This window comes from Littorina saxatilis, linkage group LG7, assembly GCF_037325665.1.
Source record: "Littorina saxatilis isolate snail1 linkage group LG7, US_GU_Lsax_2.0, whole genome shotgun sequence".
In the NCBI taxonomy this organism is placed as follows: Eukaryota; Metazoa; Mollusca; class Gastropoda; order Littorinimorpha; family Littorinidae; genus Littorina; species Littorina saxatilis.
Genome location: NC_090251.1, coordinates 53,100,202 through 53,121,598, shown reverse-complemented (window position 1 = coordinate 53,121,598; position 21,397 = coordinate 53,100,202). Strand labels below are relative to the sequence as shown.

Below are 21,397 nucleotides of genomic sequence, written 5' to 3'. Positions count from 1 at the left end.
CGTCCATTGCCACAAGTGAGCTCTGCACGTGACGCATGCGTTATCAGTGGCTACAATGTCAAAATTGCTCATTTGGCATGACCACTCGTCATGCTTCAGTGTAATCTCGTGAAACTCGGGGAATATTGAGCTCTCACCATGTCTTCCAAAACCCATAAAAGCGGATTGTTCGCCACAAAGAAATCAGACGACAATTCAGCGACGAAAGATGGCCCGATTGAGCAGAGAAGACCGCCAAATTGCATTGGGTCGTTTACAAGCAGGTGCAAAGTCAAAGTGCAATCGCCAGGCACTTCCACGTGTCCCAGAGCACCATCAGTAGACTGTGGGTCAGGTTTCAAGCCACTGGCTCCGTTGCTGACTTGCCACGAGCGGGAAGACCAAGGGCAACAACTGCTGCTCACGACCGCTTCATACGGCTCCGCCACCTCCGGAATCGTTTCCTGTCGGCCTCATCTTCTGCCCAGGCTCTCCCCGGGCCACACCGATTATCGGACCAGACCGTGCGGAACCGCCAGCATGAAGCTGGTTTGAGAGCTCGCAGACCTCACAGAGGAGCTGTCCTCACCCGCCGCCATCGCCAGAACCGAGTGCAGTGGGGCAACCAGCACCTTCGCTGGACCGTCCGGAATCACTGGAGACACGTGTGGTTCAGCGACGAGTCCTACTTCCTGCTCCAGCGACATGATGGTAGGAGGAGGGTCTACCGGAGAGTAAACGAACGTTACGCGCCCAACTGTGTGGATGAGGCACCCGCTCATGGTGGTGGAGGCGTCATGGTGTGGGGGGCGATCAATACCGCTGGAAGGAGCACCCTGGTGCACGTCCAAGGGCGCATAACTGCCCAGCGATACGTGGAGGAAATTCTGCGCCCACACGCCCTTCCTCTTCTGGCTGACCAGGATGCCATATTCCAGCAGGACAACGCTCGCCCGCACACAGCACGACTCACCACCCAGTTCCTCACCGACCACCATGTCCAGGTGCTTCCCTGGCCATCCATGTCGCCAGACATGAACCCGATAGAACACCTCTGGGATGAATTGGACAGACGTGTGCGCAGGCGAGAAGAAGCGCCGGCAAATCACCGCGATCTATTGCAGGCACTTCAGGAGGAGTGGGACACCATCCCACAGCAAGATATCCGGCATCTGATCCAGTCCATGCCCAGAAGGTGCCGGGCAGTTGTTGCTGCTCAAGGCAGTCACACCCCCTACTGACTTGACAGCCTCGGCACCCAATCGTATTGATTGACTGATTGATTTGAAGATGCAAATGAACTGTGTGTGCATTCAACTGTGTTCATACCAAATTTCAAACAAATAATCTAAATATTGGATTTTCTGTTAATTTTTTCGAAAAATAAAACAAATTTGGCAAGTAGCAACTATGCGTTTCTTTTTTTGAACAGTATATGTATAAAAAGAAAGGTACGCAATATTTGTTCAAGAGCATACACTCAAATAGACAATGAACACACTCACACATACAAACGCATTCACGCATGCATGCACAGAAACACACACACACACACACAGAGTACTATATACGGGAATTTTCTAATCGTATCAAAACCAAACTATTTCCAAACTTACCAGTAAATCCTGAATCTTTCTTTGATTTCTGCAGAGGCGGTGCAAACGCCTGAAGAAAGCCCTCCATCGGCCAGTCATATTTCTGAAAAACAAAACACATAAGTTCATTCAAATTGGGATGAGTGTGACAGGGTGACGCAGTTGTCCCCCTTGTCACAGTAGCTGCAGCCTTTCAGAGGTTGTCTGCCTGAAGCACTGCGCTAATACAAACATTTCGAAAATAACAGTTTTTTTTAAATTTTATGGGTTGTGATAGAGTTATTACCCCTTGCTTTTAGTGAGACAAACAATCCACATGTGTTTTCTGTCCAAGTGTTTCAAACACACCCTCTTGCTAGAGATCGACTGCAGGTCCTGTGGGAAAGCTACAGATGTTATAAACAGAAAATTTGAAAAATCAGTTCAGGTCTTAAAAAAGGGAAAGTGTTGGTGAGATCCGATACCGATACATGCACAGCCTGGCGGTGACCGTATGATCAATATTCTTCTGCTGATATGATAAAGTCACCAAGACAGACTTCTTTTTCTAAATTCTTTGTCAGTTCCTGGAAGAATTGACACAATGTTTACATTGACGTGGTGCTTCACGTTACGACATCTTTTCACGTGAGAGACCTGAACTGATTTTTCAAATTTTCTGTTCTTCTTCTTCGTTCGTGGGCTGAAACTCCCCCGTACACTCGTGTTTTTTGCACGAGTGGAATTTTACGTGTATGACCGTTTTTACCCCGCCATTTAGGCAGCCATACGCCGTTTTCGGAGGAAGCATGCTGGGTATTTTCGTGTTTCTATAACCCACCGAACTCTGACATGGATTACAGGATCTTTTTTGTGCGCACTTGGTCTTGTGCTTGCGTGTACACACGGGGGTGTTCGGACACCGAGGAGAGTCTGCACACAAAGTTGACTCTGAGAAATAAATCTCTCGCCGAACGTGGGGACGAAGTGAAGTCTTAGTTTGTTCAGTTGACGTTGTTTGTCATTAAATTGGGAGGGGGGCGGGGGGTAAAAAAGGAGTGTTCCACTGTATGTGCAAGCGTTGAGCATACCTCGTTGAGTTCTCCGTCCTGTTTGACGGGCCAGGACAGGGCCTGCTTGTTCCACTCGGGGTTGGCCACATCCGTGTGTTTCCACTGGCCCAGGTTGTCAAACCGCTCCTGCTTCACACCGAACCTGCACAGCACACAACATGGTTATTTCTTGACATGGTTGGCCACGTCCGTGTGTTTTCTTTGGTCCAGGTTGTCGAACCGCTCTTGCTTCACACCGAACATGCAAAGCACACAACGTTATTCTTGAAGGAGCTGGGAGAAACATCAGGTGCAACTCTTCCTACATTTCTTGTTGTTGATTCGTGTGGGCGGGGATACAGCTAAGTCGGTAGCGGCGCTAGCTTTAAAACCAGTTGACACTATCGATGTGGGTTCCATCCCCACGTTCGGCGAGGGATTTATTTCCCAGTCAACTTTGTGCAGGCTCTCTTCAGCGTTAGAACAACTGTTTGTGCATGCATCCGCATGATAAAGATCCCAAACTCACAGGGAAAGTCTCATGGGCTTGGAAACATGAAGTCGACGCTTTGTTTGTTTGTTTGTTTGTTTGCTTAACGCCCAGCCGACCACGAAGGGCCATATCAGGGGGGTGCTGCTTTGACATATAACGTGCGCCACACACAAGACAGAAGTCGCAGCACAGGCTTCATGTCTCACCCAGTCACATTATTCTGACACCGCCTGTCAAATGGTTGTGTGATGTGTCTAGTGTGTTGGCGAAGTGTTTTGTGCTTGTCACCTCTCGCTTTCAGCCCTCACCGCTGGCTAGCACCGTCCTTTTCAGGACAACGCGAAAAGAGAGCAGCTTGCGTCAGTCTCTCCTGCCAGTACATAACCTCTCCACAGCAAGCCCTTTGTAGTGCCTCCATCGTGGCGACAGGCGTGAACTGGGTACCGAAAGGACCCAGGCTGAACTACAAGGACTCGGAGGAGGTTGGCCCCTAGACGTGTGGCATGCAGGCCCACCGGCGTGTGGATACGCCCTGGTGCCCACGAACCAACCCCCAACTATGGGTTAAATAGCCGGGCAGGACAGGCTCGTCAACCCTGGAAGGCAGCTGTCCTAGGAGAAGATCACTCCAAAATTAAAACGAGGGCAGAGGAGGCTCACTATCCCTGCAAGGAAACTCCTCTAGGAGAAGGACCACTCCAAATCTAAACCCACGTAGTCCCCCGAAGACGGAAGACATCGGCCATTAGGCGGGGAGCAGACCGGATGTCTACGCTTACTACGACAAATGATTGTGTCTAGGTCGAATGTTCGTGATTCTGACACCGGACCAACCAGTCCTAGCACTAACCCCATAATGCCAGACGCCAGGCGGAGCAGCCACTAGATTGCCAATTTTAAAGTCTTAGGTATGACCCGGCCGGGGTTCGAACCCACGACCTCCCGTTCACGGGGCGGACGCATTACCACTAGGCCAACCGTGCCGGTATATGAAGTCGACGCGCATGCAGGAAAAGAAAAATGTTTTGGGTAGCACCGTACTGTAGGGCCGCATAAATTTCCATGGGGGTAACCTCACAGGACTACATGAAATCTTATCCTATCCTTACTTGTTCTTGGAAAATTCCCTTGCAGAAATTGTAACTGCTATATCTTAGGACAGCATGCACTGATGAATTTGCGCTTTACAGTTTTTGTTTTTTGTTTTTGTTTTTTCTCTTTTTATCAGCATACATGTATTCACGTTTTCCAAGCCCAGAGACCTTTGCTATGAGCTTGGCATTTTTATCGCACATATACTTATGCATGTTGTTCCTGCAAGAGTATGCACTAAGTCGACTCACAAAATAAATTCCTCACCAAATTCAGATTCAAACTCACGCCAGAGACAAACTGGTTTCAAAGCCAGGGTGATACTGACTAAGCGACATTTGGTGAGTCTGAACAGCACTTCCAATTCAGGTTTGAGAATTTACCTTTGGTAGACAGCATCTTTCTTGGACAAGTGGTCGGTGATAATAAGGTAGGCTCTCATGCCGGACAACAAGCCCTGTGGTTTGTTCTCGTTGTACGACTCGTCGTCGCCAAACTTGTTGCCGAGGTACGTCAGTGCCAGCTGAGGGTAGGCCTGCAAAACACGAAACCATGATAAAAACTTCAGATCTAATTAACTAACTGATCTGTTTGTTGAGGACTTTCATTACCCGCCATTGCTACCAATTCATGGTTTTGGGCATGTCATTGGTGTCTTCAGTACTTAAATTCAGATTCAGGGAAGCTAGCATATCACTGAATTACACCAGGGATTGAGGTACAAAGCACAGTTCAGTAACACCTTCTTCTTCTGTGTTCGTGGGCTGAAACTCCCCCGTATACTCGTGTTTTTGCACAGGGCCGGACTACCGGGGGGGTTATGGGGGTTGCGCACCCCCCCCCCCCCCCCCACCCCTAGCCTAAACATGTACCTCACTTATTTAAAACATTTTTTATTATTGTTTATTTTATGCCGTTTCGTGCAAGGAGCGTCCATTTTCCTATCTCAGAATATGACCTACCCATCAGCTAAGCCCCCTGACCCCCACAAGGGGCTCTGCCCCTTGACCCCACCAGGGGGAACATCTGGACCACCACTGGCAACCCCCTCCCTCCTCTTAGCCTAGTCCGGCCCTGTTGCACGAGTGGATTTTTACGTGTATGACCGTTTTTACCCCGCCATTTAGGCAGCCATACGCCGCTTTCGGAGGAAGCATGCTGGGTATTTTTGTGTTTCTATAACCCACCAGACTCTGACACGGATTACAGGATCTTTTCCGTGCGCACTTGGTCTTGTGCTTGCGTGTACACACGAAGGGGGATACGCCACTAGCAGGTCTGCACATAAGTTGACCTGGGAGTTCTCCGAAAACGGCGTATGGCTGCCTAAATGGCGGGGGAAAAAACGGTCATACACGTAAAAATTCCACTCGTGCAAATTACACGAGTGTACGTGGGAGTTTCAGCCCACGAACGCAGAAGAAGTTGACCTGGGAGATCGGAAAAATCTCCACACTTAACCCACCAGGCGGCCGCGGCCGGGATTTGAACTCAAGACCTTCCGATTAAGAGGCCGACGTCTTACCACCCTGCCACAGCGCCCGTCTTCAGTAACACCAAAGCTTCAAGAGACGAGCTTGTCATTTTAACACCTGCTATTCTGATCCACTCACCTCTGACGAGACTGTCCCGTTTGTAGCAAAGCTCCAGATCTGGCTGGGGTTGCCTGTCATCTTCTTCTGCAGAGAAACAACGAACCCCTCCACAGCGGTTTCTCTGCCGAACAGACGCCCCTCCATGCGGGTGTCGGATACCGTCAGGCACAGCTGGGGAATGCCTTTGTTGTAAATGAGGCCACTCTGCGGGAAAAATTGAAACAATACAGTGTAAGATCCTCTTTCTAAGACCCCAAAGTTATAACTTCCACCTTTTTAAAGACCCTCCTGTCTTCTGTTCTCTTCACAGCCTCTGTAAATTTACCCCTGTTTTAAGATTCCCTCCCTTATACTGCTGCTGCGAAGACCTACTTTTCTTAGATTTTGTTAAAGTACACTCTGTATCTCTTTTTTTTTACCTAGTCATAGTTGTAGTCAAATTGTTTAGTCCCTCTTTAGGGCGAGGGCCAGATGCAAAAAAGCATATCTATGCTTATTCTTGTCACTCTCGAAAAATAAAGATTTGTCATTGTCATCGTCATTGTCCCTCACGCAGGTACTCACTCTCCCTCTCTTCTCTCCAAAATCATGCACCCACTGGTGGACATGATTAATTCACCAAAACAGATACAAATCATGTTCACTATTGCAAAGAACATTATTCATCTAGTGCTAATATTTTGTTTATGTTTGTTTGTTTGCCTCTCCTAAAATGTCCTCCCCAACAGATAAACTGCTAATGTTTGCGAATGTATCGTTTTGTTTATAATTAAATGTTCTATATTCTCTTTCTCCTACTTTAATACTGAGTCATCAAAAAATTATATCCAAAACACAAACCTTGACAAGAATTAGCCTGAAGCAAAATATCAAACTTGTGCCAAATGCATATTTTGCCTTTGAGTTTATATATTTGGGGGGAGGATGTAAAAATATGTAGATGCTTAGAGCTTTAGAGTGTAAGTACTGTTCCAGAGAGCAAACACAAGACATTTCTGCATGGAAGAGATACAAACAAAGAAGCATCTTATCGCATATGTGTTCACAATAGTGATCTAATCCAGATATTCTGTTGTGAAGGTCAAGTTGATTACCTTGGAAATGACCCACAGCTGCGACTCGGAATGACCCCTGCGTGGTTTTTCATTCAGGGCCAGCTCTGGGTACATGACAACCTTGTTGTTATCCTGCAAACAAATAACACGGAAAAAATGGTGAGGCAGCGAGGAATATTCACTGAAAATGTAAAACAATCATTAAAAACTATACACAATTATACAGGCATGCACATGCAAATATGTGTGCACACACACACACACACACACACAAACACATCACATACACACACACACACACACACAAACGCATCACATACACACACAAACACACACAATCACATCACATTCACAAACATGCATGCACGCAGGCACCCAAGCATGCACGCACGCACACACACACACACACACACACACACACACACACACACAAACGCATCACATACACACACACACACACACACAAACACATCACATTCACAAACATGCATGCACGCAGGCACCCAAGCATGCACACACGCACACACACACACACACACACACACACACACACACACACACACACACACACACACACACACAACAATCTTCTATAACTACTTGAAAAAGGAAAATCTCGGACAGCCTGCTGTCTAGTTCTTCACAATGACAAAGACTTGAACCAACATACCTTCAGGAGGAGGAAGGTAGCCCGGCGGTCGAGCTCCATGTGTTCTTTTTGAAAGTCAACATTCTCCTGTATGGCCTTTGACTGTAGAGCGGCTTCCTCTTCAAACATCACAGGGAATCCCATACTGGCCTCCCACTTCGTGTGACTGCAAAATGCCACAGTCATGTTTAGCATTCCGCACACATAAAACATAAGACATAGGATAAGATTTTATTACAACCACGTGCAGTACACAGGAATGTTGCTTGGCCCGGAGTACATTCCATGCATAATACATTCCAACACAACAACCAAACAGAATGCTCACCGAACTGCGTACACACTCGCTCACACCCTCACGCACGCACTGACGTACGCACCCACACACACACAAATGCGGTACTGGTACAGTCACTGACGTACGCACCCACACACACACAAATGCGGTACTGGTACAGTCACGGAACCAACATTTCAAGACCCTCTAAATGTAAGACAATCAGACCTTAAAAGGAGGGAGTCTTCAAATTGAAGTAATTTGACAGAGGTTTAAGGAACAGAAAATCTGGAAAGACAAGGTCTTCAAAGGGGGGGTGGGGGTCTTAAATGGAGGGGAGGGGGATCCTATGTACTGTATTCCACAGAAAAATAGTGGTATTCGAGATGTAATGACACCTTTGAGACAAGCCAATGAAGTCCCTTCAGAGCAGGTGACCTTTCATGACACTGGTTTAGGACACTAGATGGCCGGACAACAGATGGCCGGACAACAGATGGCCGGACAACAGATGGCCGGACAACAGATGGCCGGACAACAGATGGCCGGACAACAGATGGCCGGACAACAGATGGCCGGACAACAGATGGCCGGACAACAGATGGCCGCACAACAGATGGCCGGACAACAGATGGCCGGACAACAGATGGAATTTTACGTGTATGACCGTTTTTTACCCCGCCATTTAAGGCAGCCATATGCCGTTTTCGGAGGAAGCATGCTGGGTATTTTTGTGTTTCTATAACCCACCGAACTCTGACATGGATTACAGGATCTTTTTTGTGCGCACTTGGTCTTGTGCTTGCGTGTACACACGGGGGTGTTCGAACACCGAGGAGAGTCTGCACACAAAGTTGACTCTGAGAAATAAATCTCTCGCCGAACGTGGGGACGAACTCACGCTGACAGCGGCCAACTGGATACAAATCCAGCGCGCTACCGACTGAGCTACATCCCCGCCCTACCTTTCCATAACGACCGCCTGTCTGTGAGGACCGCTTGTGGTCGGTCCTTTGTGTGGTCGTTACAGGCAGGTTCCACTGTACGGATGAACAACGAACTCACTCTTTGGTCAAAGCCATAATTTCTGGGTCCACCATGGGGTCACGAAGGATGTGATCTGCGCCGTCTGTTGACGTTCCTTTTACCGCCTTGTTATAGAACACCTCCAGGCAGTACGCTGAAACACGCAGGAAAAAGTATAGCGATTTAGCACCAGCAATATTGTTAGAGTTGTTACCATCCATACCATCACATTCCCAGAAGGCGTTCTTTCAGAGGGGCTTCTTATTGCACACGCAGTTGTCACATACAGGGTACAGTCATGTGTGTGTGTGTGTGTGTGTGTGTGTGTGTGTGTGTGTGTGTGTGTGTGTGTGTGTGTGTGTGTGCGTGCGTGCATGCGTGTGTGTGTGTGGGTGTCTGAGTGTGTGTCCGTGCGAGCATGTGTGCAAGTGCGTGCGTGCATGTGTGTGTGAGAATAGTAATATTAGTACTGCAAATGTACCTATCTATGAAAATATGCATGTTCTCATTTCTCATTACTTTATTGTCTCATCGCTGGGAAATTCGGGTCGCTTCCTCCCAGTGGAAAGCTAGCAGCAACGGAGTCGCGCTACCCAGGTGTCTGCGTGTTTAGGTGTATTCAGCCACCTGCACTTATGGCAGAATGACCAAGGTCTTTTACATGCCATTGTGATGACACGGGGGTGGGACATGGCTTCCGTCTCTGGGTCTGCACATAAAGTTGACCCGTGTCCGTCCCGGCCCGAATTCGAACCTGCGACCTTTCGATCACAAGTCCAGTGCTCTACCAACTGAGCTACTGTGTGTGTGTGTGGAGGGGGTCTCTGAAGGTGAAGGGGGTGGGGGCATTCCACTGTTCTGACACACTTCCTAATGTTCCCCACACTCACTAAAGGGAGAGATGAAGGGCTCCCCCCAGGACACCCAGACCTCCTGGTCGTACTCCAGGCTCCAGACGTCGGTGATCTCCTTGCCGAACTTGTTGTACAGACGCTGGGCCACCGCCGTTAGCCGCGGCTGAGAGTTGTCTGATCGCCGCGTCATTGACAGCTCGTCAAGCAACTGCAACAGCAACAGACTAAATAGACCATGTTCGGAAATAAATTTTGCTGCGGAAAACACCAGGGCAAACAAACCCGCGTTACAAAATACTAGGCCAAGTACTCGCCAGCAGTAGTCCGGAAACACACTCACTCACTCACACACACACACACACACACACACACACACACACACACACACACACACACACACACACACACACACACACACTCACTATTTTGCTACACGTTGTCGGTGAGCACGTGTAAGACACGCAACTCAATAGTGATTGGCCTATTTTGTCACACTGTTTTGTTTGCCCTGGTGTTTTCCGCAGCAAAAGTTATTTCCGGAATTTATCTATTGCAAGAATCTTACACACATGAGGCAGAGCGCTATTTATCTGATCTGATAAACAAAGGGAAGTAATTAAATCTAATTGCATACAGCATTTGCAATAGAGTGAGTAAGAGTTATGCTGAAGCATGAGTCTTTGGCACCTGAGAGAATTAAGCGCCTTGTGTATGACTGTGTACGTAAGTATTAGTTAGAGTGCCTTAGATAGTAAGCAACATTCAAACTTGCGGGGATGTAAGTCGCTTGCTTATTTCAATGCTTGTTATTCTCTCAGGTGCCAGGGGACCGGTTCCGCATAACTCTCACTTATTCTATTGCACATGTCATATGCATTTAGGGTGCTTACTTCCCTTTGTGTATCAGACCAAACTGCAGTCAACCTGTCCTGGCGACCACCTCTTGATAACAGGGCCGGATCTGGGGGGGGGGGGGGGGGGGGGGGGGTTCCTGGGGTTCCGGAACCCCCCCCCCCCCCCTGGCCATCCAATGTACCTCTCAGAGAAAAAAAAATGTGGACTTTGGACCCCTGCCTTCAGTTGGAACCCCCCCCCCCCCCCCCCCCTCAAACGAACTTGGTCCGGCCCTGGATAACAACTATTTCCCCATTACTTCCACCCTGAAGGATCTCTGATGACTTTTCAATATTTTAATTATTTTTCATAATTCACTATCCCATCATGACAAGCGCGGTCTCGGAGAGCATTATGGCTGTTGACGATCTGTGTAAAATGTCATCATTATGGCTGTTGACGATCTGTGTAAAATGTCATCATTATGGCTGTTGACGATCTGTGTAAAATGTCATCATTATGGCTGTTGACGATCTGTGTAAAATGTCATAATTTGCTCAACAATACAGGTAACGGATAATATTGCACACAATCCAACAGCAGGAATAGGTACAGTGGAACCCCCCTTTTAAGACCTTCAAAAATATTAGAAATGGGAGTCTTAAAATGGAGGTAAATTTACAGAGTTTAAGAACAGAAAGTCATGGGCTGTGTGATTGTATGCTTTAGTGTGTTTTCCGTTGTTTTTTTGTGTAAATTTATTTATTTATTTATTTTTTATTTTTTTTATTATCTATTTATATTTTTTATTTTTTTATTTTTTAAAGATGCATAGTTTTGTATGGTTGATGTTATTTGATGTTGCTGTCTGATTTTGATGTCGTGTACCAAAAAGAAATAAATTTTTTTTTAAAAAACAGAAAGTCTGAGAAAACAAGGTCTTAAAAAAGGAGAGTCTTGAGGGGGGGGGGGGGGTGTCTTAAAGGGGGGTTCCCCTGTAACGTACAAAATACTCACTCTCTGGAGCAGCTTCTGTTTGTCTCCCACTCCCCTGGCTGCCTCGCGAAGGTTGAAGTAATAGACAAACTCTCCTTCATTGGATCCGTTTTCATACACCTGTACAAATTCATCAAACACTTGAAACAGTGCTGAAACTTGGCGTGAACAGTTAGATTATCATGAATATAAGTGTACAAACACAGACAAGCGCGCACACACTTGTATAAATGCAAGCGTCGCACACAGACACACACACACACACACACACAGACACAGTAACACACAGACACACACACACACACACACACAGACACAGTAACACACACACACAAACACACACACACACAAGCAGGCATGCATACAGACACACAAACACATTGCATGTGCCGACAGACAGACACATACACACATACACTTTCTCTTCATCACTCTTCTCTACAAGATGATGCACCCACCTTAAGTCTGAGTCCCCTACGACCAACCAGCCTGTCATCAGCCTTGACCTCCTGAATGTGGGTCATACGATAACTGGCACCCATCTCCTGCAAATGACACAAACACATTGGACTCATCCTAACTGGCACACTAACTTGAAAAAGGCGTTTAACGAACAAAAGCAAAACATTTATAATTGCAAAAAAACAACAGCGTGTGCACTTGTTCTTTCAAAATTTAATTTCTGATTTGTTAAGCATGAACTTGTTGCAGATCCATAACATGACTATTAATAGTAGCTCCACATTTGTTGTACGTCAGTCGCCGGTTAGACACCTGTCAATTGTAGAGTTCTGTTTGTGATGGGGTCTGGCTGCTGGTCTTAAATCTCAACCCTGTTTACCTGGCTTTACCTGATCCAAAGGTAAGTCTTGTGCTGTAGGCACTGGGTTACATTCCTTTAACGTGCACTGACCTCTTCTTTGTCGGCCTCCTCCTTGACGTTCTTGAGCCTCTCGTCCAGCTGCTTGACCACACTCTTCAGCTGTGAGATCTCTGTTTCTGCCTGTAGAGGTCACAACATTTACCTCATCACAAAAACAAGAGGCGAAGCCTTCAAGGCTCACGTAAGAAATCGACAAACAGTAACACAAACTCAATCACTCCGTCACACACACACACACACACACAGTAAGCTTAGGTGACACTGTGCAAGAAAGCGAGACACTAGATCTAGATCTGTCTGTCTGCATGTGTAGCCTACTTACAGGGACACGACTGCCAACTAGTCTCGGCCTGCTCAAAATAACAATGACCGAGACTTTCAGTAATTCCTTCGCGTGACGTCTAACCCTCTTACGCCATAATGTGACGTCTTCAAATGTTAAAGTTTCTATCACACACACACACACACACACACACACGCACAGACATCGAGAAATAAAATGTGCATGCCAGAGTCAACATTGCAATTCAGAAAAAAACGGAAAAGTGGAACAAAACTTTTGTAACACAAAGAAAAGGTCAAAGAAGCTAGAGAAGATAAAGAGCCATTAATAAATTGCAACAAAACACACACACACCACCACCACACACACAAATACACACACCGACAAACACACACACTGACACACATGCACACACCACCACACACACACAATTACACACACTGACACACACACCACCACACACACACAAACACACACACTGACAAACACACACACTGACACACACACCACCACACACACACAAACTGACACACACACCACCACCACCACCACCACACACAAACACACACACTGGCACACACACCACCACCACCACCACACACACAAACACACACACTGACACACACACACACTCAAACACACACCACCACACACAAACACACACACTGACACACACACACACACACAGACACACACTGACACACACACACTCAAACACACATACTCAAACACACACACACACACTCAAACACACACCACCACCACCACACACACTGACACACACACACACACTCAAACAGACAGAGAATTTATAATAAATACGCACAGCAAAAAACACTATTGAGTAGACTAATGCATCTAAAGTAAAGAATTGCTTATGCATGCATGAAACTTTAACAAAAACAAAATGCTTTAATTATCACTATCAATCTGACTCTAAAGACAACATTTCTGAAAATCAAAGACCTGTGTATGACCGCTATTGTTTCCATTTGCTCCAGCTTTTGCTTTTAGGTTCACTTTTTAATGTTGTCCTGAAGATGCCTCCATAGGCAACAAATCTTGACGTTTGTACTTGCGCTGTAGAATTCTTTTGTTTTTTAACATTCTCCATCAGTGTCATTTGACTTCTCTAAATCAGGCGAACAGTCACATTCTTTTTGCTTCAACCAACATATATCATTCTAGCTGACTCAAACACCAAGCTATCGACAGCCGTCTGATTAATTTTCACTGTATCAGGAACATTAAAACATATAGCTCTTCCCCCGAAAGCGTCGTATGGCTGCCTAATAGTGGGGTAAAAACGGTCATAGATGTAAAATTCTACTCGTGCAAAAAACGAGTTTCAGCCCATGAACGCAGAAGAAGGAGAGAATTATATATAGCTGTGAAAAGTTTAAAAAAATAAGACTTACTTCGTCCAAAGCAAAGTAGAGTTCCTCTGACTTCATTGCCTTGACAGACGGCAGTGTGACATTCTCGGTATCATTGTCCAAGGCAGTCTCAACCTGGGTGAATGGAAACCAAGACTTATGCAAAAACAGCCCAGACGATTATACAGCAGTACCTGTGACGAAAGGACAGCCTTGGGACCAGTAAAGTGTCCCTACATTGAAGGTGGCCTGTCATGACAGGTATATTTTGGTCAAGATAATAGACAAGGGGACTCCAGGTGTCCTTTCATGGGAGGTGTCCACTCATCCGAGGGGCCTTACATCGCAGGTATATGCATAGGTATAGTGGAACCCCCCTTTTAACCCCCCAATTCAAGACTCCCTCTCTGTTAAGACCCTGTTTTTCAGACTGTCCACAGTATGTCACAACCTCTGTAAATTTACCTCCATTTTAAGACTCCCACTGTATCAATTAAGGCAGAATGACTAAATAGGCTGTTACCACAGATGTATCAATATTAATCCCTGTAAATTATTTGTCCAGGGCTTTAGAACCAGATGAGGACAAGTGATGAAATCCATACGATATGTCAACATGTACATTAACCGGTCTTTCCTTGCTTTGCGTGCGCCTCTGTCATGCACAGCTTGCACTTCGACAGTGAAATGAAAGGTGAACAGAGCTAGTCTGAAGATATCTGTCTGCAAATATGCATGTGTTCTAAATTCTATGCGGCTACTCACTGAACGAGCAAAAATTACCATGTTTGTTATGACGTGTTTATTGATTGATTAAAATAAAAAATAAAAAATAAAAATAAAAATAAAAAATGTGTTTGTAGAGGGAAAACATGTATCAAATGTGCGTGAAGAGAAATAAATGCAAGCCACACCAATACTAAACCACTCATGCAGGCTTCACACAAAACACCATTACAGGTACGTCAATAAACCTCCAGCGCTGCACCAGGCATGCATCCTTGTGGATGAATGATCGACATCCTGTTGACTTACAACACAACAAATTCTTCACAAAAGTTTATTTTATTTCACTGCATGACTATCACAATAGAATCTGTTCATACTGAACGTCTGAGGAAAAAACAACAACAATGTTTTAGACTCACCACAATCAGACTATCACAGACTGACAGTGAGTCAGCCTGAAAATTGCACATGTATTAATTTCTGGACATTTGTGATATCAGAACTAATTACATTTGCACACTTTTATCTCATAATATGGCACAATGGACGAGGTCACAACAAGTGTATCTCATTGTTACGTACAGACCAATTCATCAAGATACAACTTTTAACAAACTTGCTGCAAGAAATAAATTACGCATCTAAGATGCGGTTCTAAGATAAAACCTTTCAATGACATATGCAAGTCCTGGAACTGTTGACGGACGTACCTAAATTTATTCATGAACGACAATACTTAAACTTCATTTAAAAAATACTGACATGTTTCTAATTCTGCATTGAACATTATTTTTTATTCAAATCGAGTCATCAGGTTTGTAACATTTTCCAGATCATGCAAAACAAGAAGAGCAAACGCTCGATCGAGTCACTTTCGCAGTTCTGAATATTATATGAGGCATCAGATGGACAGGAAGAAATTGCTATTCACAACACAATGAGTCACGTTCACATAAAATTTGAGCCCGGTCACTTTTATAGTTTCCGAGAAAAGCCCAACGTTAAGTTGTGTGTTGCCGAACAGAAAAGGCTAGTTATCTCCCTTGTTTTTCTGATAACGTTCATAAAAGGCTACAGATGTAAATACTTTGATGTAAAGAATAATCCTACAAAGTTTCAATCACATCCGATGAACTTTGTCAAAGATATAAAATGTCTAATTTTTCCTTTGACGCTGACCTGTGACCTTGAAAAAGGTCAAAGGTCAACGAAACCATCGTTAAAGTGTAGAGGTCATTGGAGGTCACGACTAAACAAAATATGAGCCCGATCGCTTTGATAGTTTCCGAGAAAAGTCCAACGTTAAGGTGGTGTCTACGGACGGCCGGCCGGATGGCCGGCCGGACAGACTAACACTGACCGATTACATAGAGTCACTTTTTCTCAAGTGACTCAATAATGTGTGTCCGATCCAGTTTTTCAAACGTCATGGATCATTTCCACTCAGGGATCTCTAAGTCCTTATCCACTTTCTCTGCTGGTCGGATCTGCAGAATGTTTGTGAAGGAAGTTCAAGTCAATAGGTTTTGTTTGTGTGTTGTTGGCTCACGTAAGTGTAGCCTATGCGATCGTAACTTTGTCTGTCTGTGCGTGTGTGTGTGTGTGTGTGCGTGTGTGCGTGCGTGTGTATGTCTGTGGTAGAAACTTTAACATTTCGTCAATTGAAGACGTCACATTATGACGTAAGAGGGTTTAGACGTCACGCGAAGGAATTACTGAAAGTCTCGGTCATTGTTATTTTGAGCGGGCCGAGGCTAGTTGGCAGTCGTGTCCCTGTAAGTTACAGGCTACATGCAGACAGACAGATCTAGATCTAGTGTCTCGCTTTCTTGCACAGTGTCACCTATGCTTACAGTGTGTGTGTGTGTGTATGTGTGTATGTGTGACGGAGTAATTGAGTTTGTGTTACTGTTTGTCGATTTCTTACGTGAGCCTTGAAGGCTTCGCCTCTTGTTTTTGTTGTTGTTATTGTCTCAAGGCTTGGTATGACAATTGCCAGTCAGGTCACAACTCCTTTGCAGTTACAGTCAAACCTGTCTATAACAACCATCTGCAGGACCAACCCAAAGACAGTATAGTCATTGTAGACTGAGAATGCTGCTATGGAGAGATGAAGTGATTAAGCAAAAACATCTGGGATCTGCTGGGGTGGTTGGTGTGTTGAGGTGGTCGTTATCAAGAGGTAGTGGCCAGGGCAGGTTGGACTATACTTCATTTTTCTGGGTCCACATCAGGTAGCAGTGGTGCTATCATGACCTTCTCCTCCGTCCCAGAGCGACACCAGTCAGACCGGTCTCCATCACCGCTGCTGCTTTCTTCTGTGGACTGAGCGTGACCTTCATCAGCCATCACAGGCTTGGGCATAACTTCTTCTTCTTGTGGTTCCATGTTGTCCTTTTTGGATAAATTAGGATCAGCCACTTTTTCTTCCTTGTCCTTTCCAGATAACTTAGGATCAGCCACTTTTTCTTCCTTGGATTTCATGTAATTGGCCTTTCCAAATAACTTAGGATCAGCCTCTTTTTCTTGCTTGGGTTTCATGTTGTCCTTTTCAGATAACTTCAAATCAGCCACTTTTTCTTCCTGGGGTTTCATGTAATTGGCCTTTCCAGGTAACTCAGGAGCAGCCACTTTTTCTTGCTGCAGTTTAGAGAAATGTGCACCAGGCAGTTCGGCTTCCATCATGATATTTTCCTCAGTGGGCGAGTGACACCACTCTGGGGCGTCCACCTTGGCGCTGTTTTTCTTCTTGGCTTGGGACTCATCAGTTCGAGACTTTGTCAGAACTGTTTCCTCTCCTTGCTCCTGTATCAGCATTTCTGGTTCAGCCAGGAAGATTTCTTCTGAACGTGTGTGATTTTTTCCAGGCATGTGAAATTTAACGGCCACTTTCTCCTTTGTTGTGGAGCGCCCCCACATATAAGGTGTGTCCGCTTCAATGATGATTTTTTTCTCGGGTCGGGAAGGGTTGTGCCCTGTCAGAGCTTTCTGTATCATCCGCTCCCCTGAATCTCTGGCTCTCTTCAGTTTATGTTCTGAAAATGAAGAGTAAAAGTTTATTAAGTGATTTGTTATCCTGCGCAACATTACATCTCTAATTTAGAAAAAAGAATAACAATTGTGGACCCTGTTCTATGCTTTGTAATCAAACCTTTTCTTTCATAAGTGAACCATTCTGTTAGCACAGTTATAAAAACTTGAAACATTAATCTAAACAACATTAAGTGACTGTGGTGAGATGAACAAAGTTAAAAAAACCAAAAGTTTCTACGTGTTGCTTACGCTTTTTGTTGCCCTGTGTGTTTGTTCGTGATCCTGATGAAGTTTTCATAAGCGAAAATTCGTACTGTATTGTGCTTTCCTTGTATTTGTTAAGTACAGAATTCTTTTGTATTAAAACTTGAAACATTGTTATTTTTATGACCAACTTCACTGAGACACTATCTGCACATTTTTTTTCTGTGTTCCCCTTCCTTCTCATACTATCTATGCACAGACCTGGGAACCCCTGTTTTGCACTTGTAGTATTCTCAAACAAACTTGGTGTATTTTCAGAAAAATTAGCGTACTCCAACCAGCATTTGAACATCCATGATTCAAACATGCTTTATGCCCGTCCATCGCACTGTTAATTAAGTTTACCAAGACATTTAAAACAAATGCTTCTTCTAATGTTTACTGACAGAAACTGTAATCATGTGTCAAAATACCGGATCAGCTTTGGGATGCGATTGTGAAGACAAGTTGTGAAAGAATTTTTCTCGTCGTATTTTTTTTCACTGACCGTACTGATCTTATTCTAGACATTCATGCGTACAAAAATACGGCAAAATGGTATGGGTTCCCAGGTCTGTATGCACCATAGACACTCAGGAAAAGAAATTCATCAGAAAGAAAAATGGAAACAGGAAAGAGGTGGATGGTTGGAAGGACTGACAAACAGATAGACAGACAAACAGATAGACAGACAAACAGACATATTGACTGACAAACAGATGGACAGACAAACAGATAGACAGACAAACAGACATATTGACTGACAAACAGATAGACAGACAAACAGATAGACAGACAAACAGACATATTGACTGACAAACAGATGGACAGACAGACAAACAGATAGACAGACAAACAGACATATTGACTGACAAACAGATGGACAGACAAACAGATGGACAGACAAACAGATGGACAAACAGATAGACAGACAAACAGATAGACAGACAAACAGATGGACTGACAAACAGACATATTGACTGACAAACAGATAGACAGACAAACAGATGGACAGACAAACAGATGGACAGACAAACAGATGGACAAACAGATAGACAGACAAACAGATAGACAGACAAACAGATAGACAGACAAACAGATGGACAGACAAACAGATAGACAAACAGATAGACAGACAAACAGACATATTGACTGACAAACAGATAGACAGACAAACAGATAGACAGACAAACAGATGGACAGACAAACAGATAGACAAACAGATAGACAGACAAACAGATAGACAAACAGGCATATTGACTGACAAACAGATAGACAGACAAACAGACATATTGACTGACAAACAGATAGACAGACAAACAGACATATTGACTGACAAACAGATGGACAGACAAACAGATAGACAGACAAACAGACATATTGACTGACAAACAGATGGACAGACAAACAGATAGACAGACAAACAGATAGACAGACAAACAGACATATTGACTGACAAACAGATAGACTGACAAACAGATGGACAGACAAACAGATAGACAGACAAACAGACATATTGACTGACAAACAGATGGACAGACAAACAGATAGACAGACAAACAGACATATTGACTGACAAACAGATAGACAGACATATTGACTGACAAACAGATAGACAGACAAACAGACATATTGACTGACAAACAGATAGACAGACAAACAGATGGATGAATAATAATAATGCATAATTTTTATAGAGCGCATATGTATCCAGGGTTTAACCCTGCTCAAAGCGCTGTACAATCATTGGAAAAAATACAACAACATAACATTATTTACAGATGAACAGACCGACAGACGGATGGATCAATGGATGAATAGACTGATGGACAGACAATGAGACTAACAAACAAGACCTTTTACTTTCTTCTGCAACAGCTCGAGTGCTTTCTTCTGGTTGGCGCGATCCTGCTTCTTTTTACTCATGCTCTCTGCCTGTGAAGAAAACAACACAGTATCTAATTTATATTTATTAAATTTTTATTTTATTTTTATTTTTTGCAGCTCAGTGCCCAACTCAGTGAATCAAAATACCTAGGTTTCTGCTTTTCAATTTAAAACATCACTACAGTATCGCCAAAAAAGTTAAATGTTTTCAGTACAGTTCATAACATTGTGTACTCTGAGGTAAGAACACATATGCCCATGCCCAAGCACGTCTATACCTTTACCCACACGCCATTATATGCACCCAACCTCCGCACATGTACACATCAAGTCATCTTTAGCCCACCCGCAAATAGAAAACCAGATGGGGGGAATCAATGTCAACAACCATTTTTCTCAAAGATGCATACAAGGAGGGATGGCCAAATCTCAAAATTTTAACTCGCCAGCCGGGCGAGTTACTTCAAAAAAGTCACTAGCCCGCCAGAAATGTCGCTGGCTCGGTAGAACCACAGTTGATCTGCAGTGTTTATATGGCCTTAAAACTCGATATTACAACCAAAAGGGTCGCATTTGACCAGAATTTTCATTGGCCAGCCGGGCGAGTTGCCAGGCGGTTTAATTCTACTAGCCCGGCAGATCTTGTACTCGTCCCTGGCGATTGGGCGGATGATTTGGCCATCCCTATACAAGCAAAGAAGCGAAGAAAAGAATTAACACTCACCGTATCAGCATTGATCCAAAGCACCATGTCCCAAACATGACTCCAAAATCCAAGAAAAGCTGGGTGGTTATTTGCAGTTTTGTCAATTCCAAGCCAAAGACTAAGATTGTGTGATGTCACACAGACGAAGCATAGAAGAAGGAACACAAAGCTTTTTCAATCTTTGACTTTTCTCTCAATACTCACAGTCAACATCAAGAGAAAAACAAAAACAAAAACAGCCCACCGTGAGGTGTAAATTTGAGCCCATAACCTCACATACACAAAAAGGCAAGTTTGCTTTAATTAACACTTTCTACCCCACCTATGTTGACCAAGTTTTTTTTTATAGCCGAGACCAGCTGTGCTGCAGCAGGTCACTCAGAATTGTAGTAACTGTGTAGTCACTGTGTATCAACATGCTGGAATGCAGGTGTTAAATTGATGTTACAGAAAGCGACTGAAGCTAACAGTCTGAGCGGATATATCCGTGCCTGGCCAGATAGAGCCATATGAGTGGGTACGGATCCGTACCTGGGAGACAATGAGTTAAGTTACTCCCACAGCCACTAGTACGCTACATTTTTTAGGTGTCAGTCATAATTTTGGGTTATCAAATAAGCCAACGCATAATAAAAAAAACCTTTTCTATAATGATAGAAGCCTGCTTGCAAGCCTCAACCAACTGCTTCATCCACATACAATCCAGTACCAAGCAAACCGCTTCCAAGACATGCAAAATACTTCACTGTCACCTTCCCAAAAACCCGCAATCAGGACACAT

General features: G+C 44.5%; 1 protein-coding gene across 2 annotated transcripts in view; it reads right to left on the bottom strand.

Moving 5' to 3' along the window:
• Positions 1-21,397, bottom strand: part of LOC138971798 (doublecortin domain-containing protein 1-like) — a 101,701-nt gene that overhangs the window by 64,029 nt on the left and 16,275 nt on the right. For both annotated transcript variants that reach the window (XM_070344615.1, XM_070344614.1), the window contains exons 11-22: positions 14,061-14,153; positions 12,390-12,479; positions 11,935-12,021; positions 11,498-11,596; positions 9,683-9,854; positions 8,832-8,946; positions 7,511-7,655; positions 6,880-6,972; positions 5,804-5,989; positions 4,574-4,725; positions 2,645-2,768; positions 1,596-1,677 (exon numbers count right to left, since the gene is read on the bottom strand). In XM_070344615.1, coding sequence (XP_070200716.1) covers positions 1,596-1,677; positions 2,645-2,768; positions 4,574-4,725; positions 5,804-5,989; positions 6,880-6,972; positions 7,511-7,655; positions 8,832-8,946; positions 9,683-9,854; positions 11,498-11,596; positions 11,935-12,021; positions 12,390-12,479; positions 14,061-14,153 — 1,438 coding nt within the window. The remainder of the gene's footprint in view (positions 1-1,595; positions 1,678-2,644; positions 2,769-4,573; positions 4,726-5,803; positions 5,990-6,879; positions 6,973-7,510; positions 7,656-8,831; positions 8,947-9,682; positions 9,855-11,497; positions 11,597-11,934; positions 12,022-12,389; positions 12,480-14,060; positions 14,154-21,397) is intronic.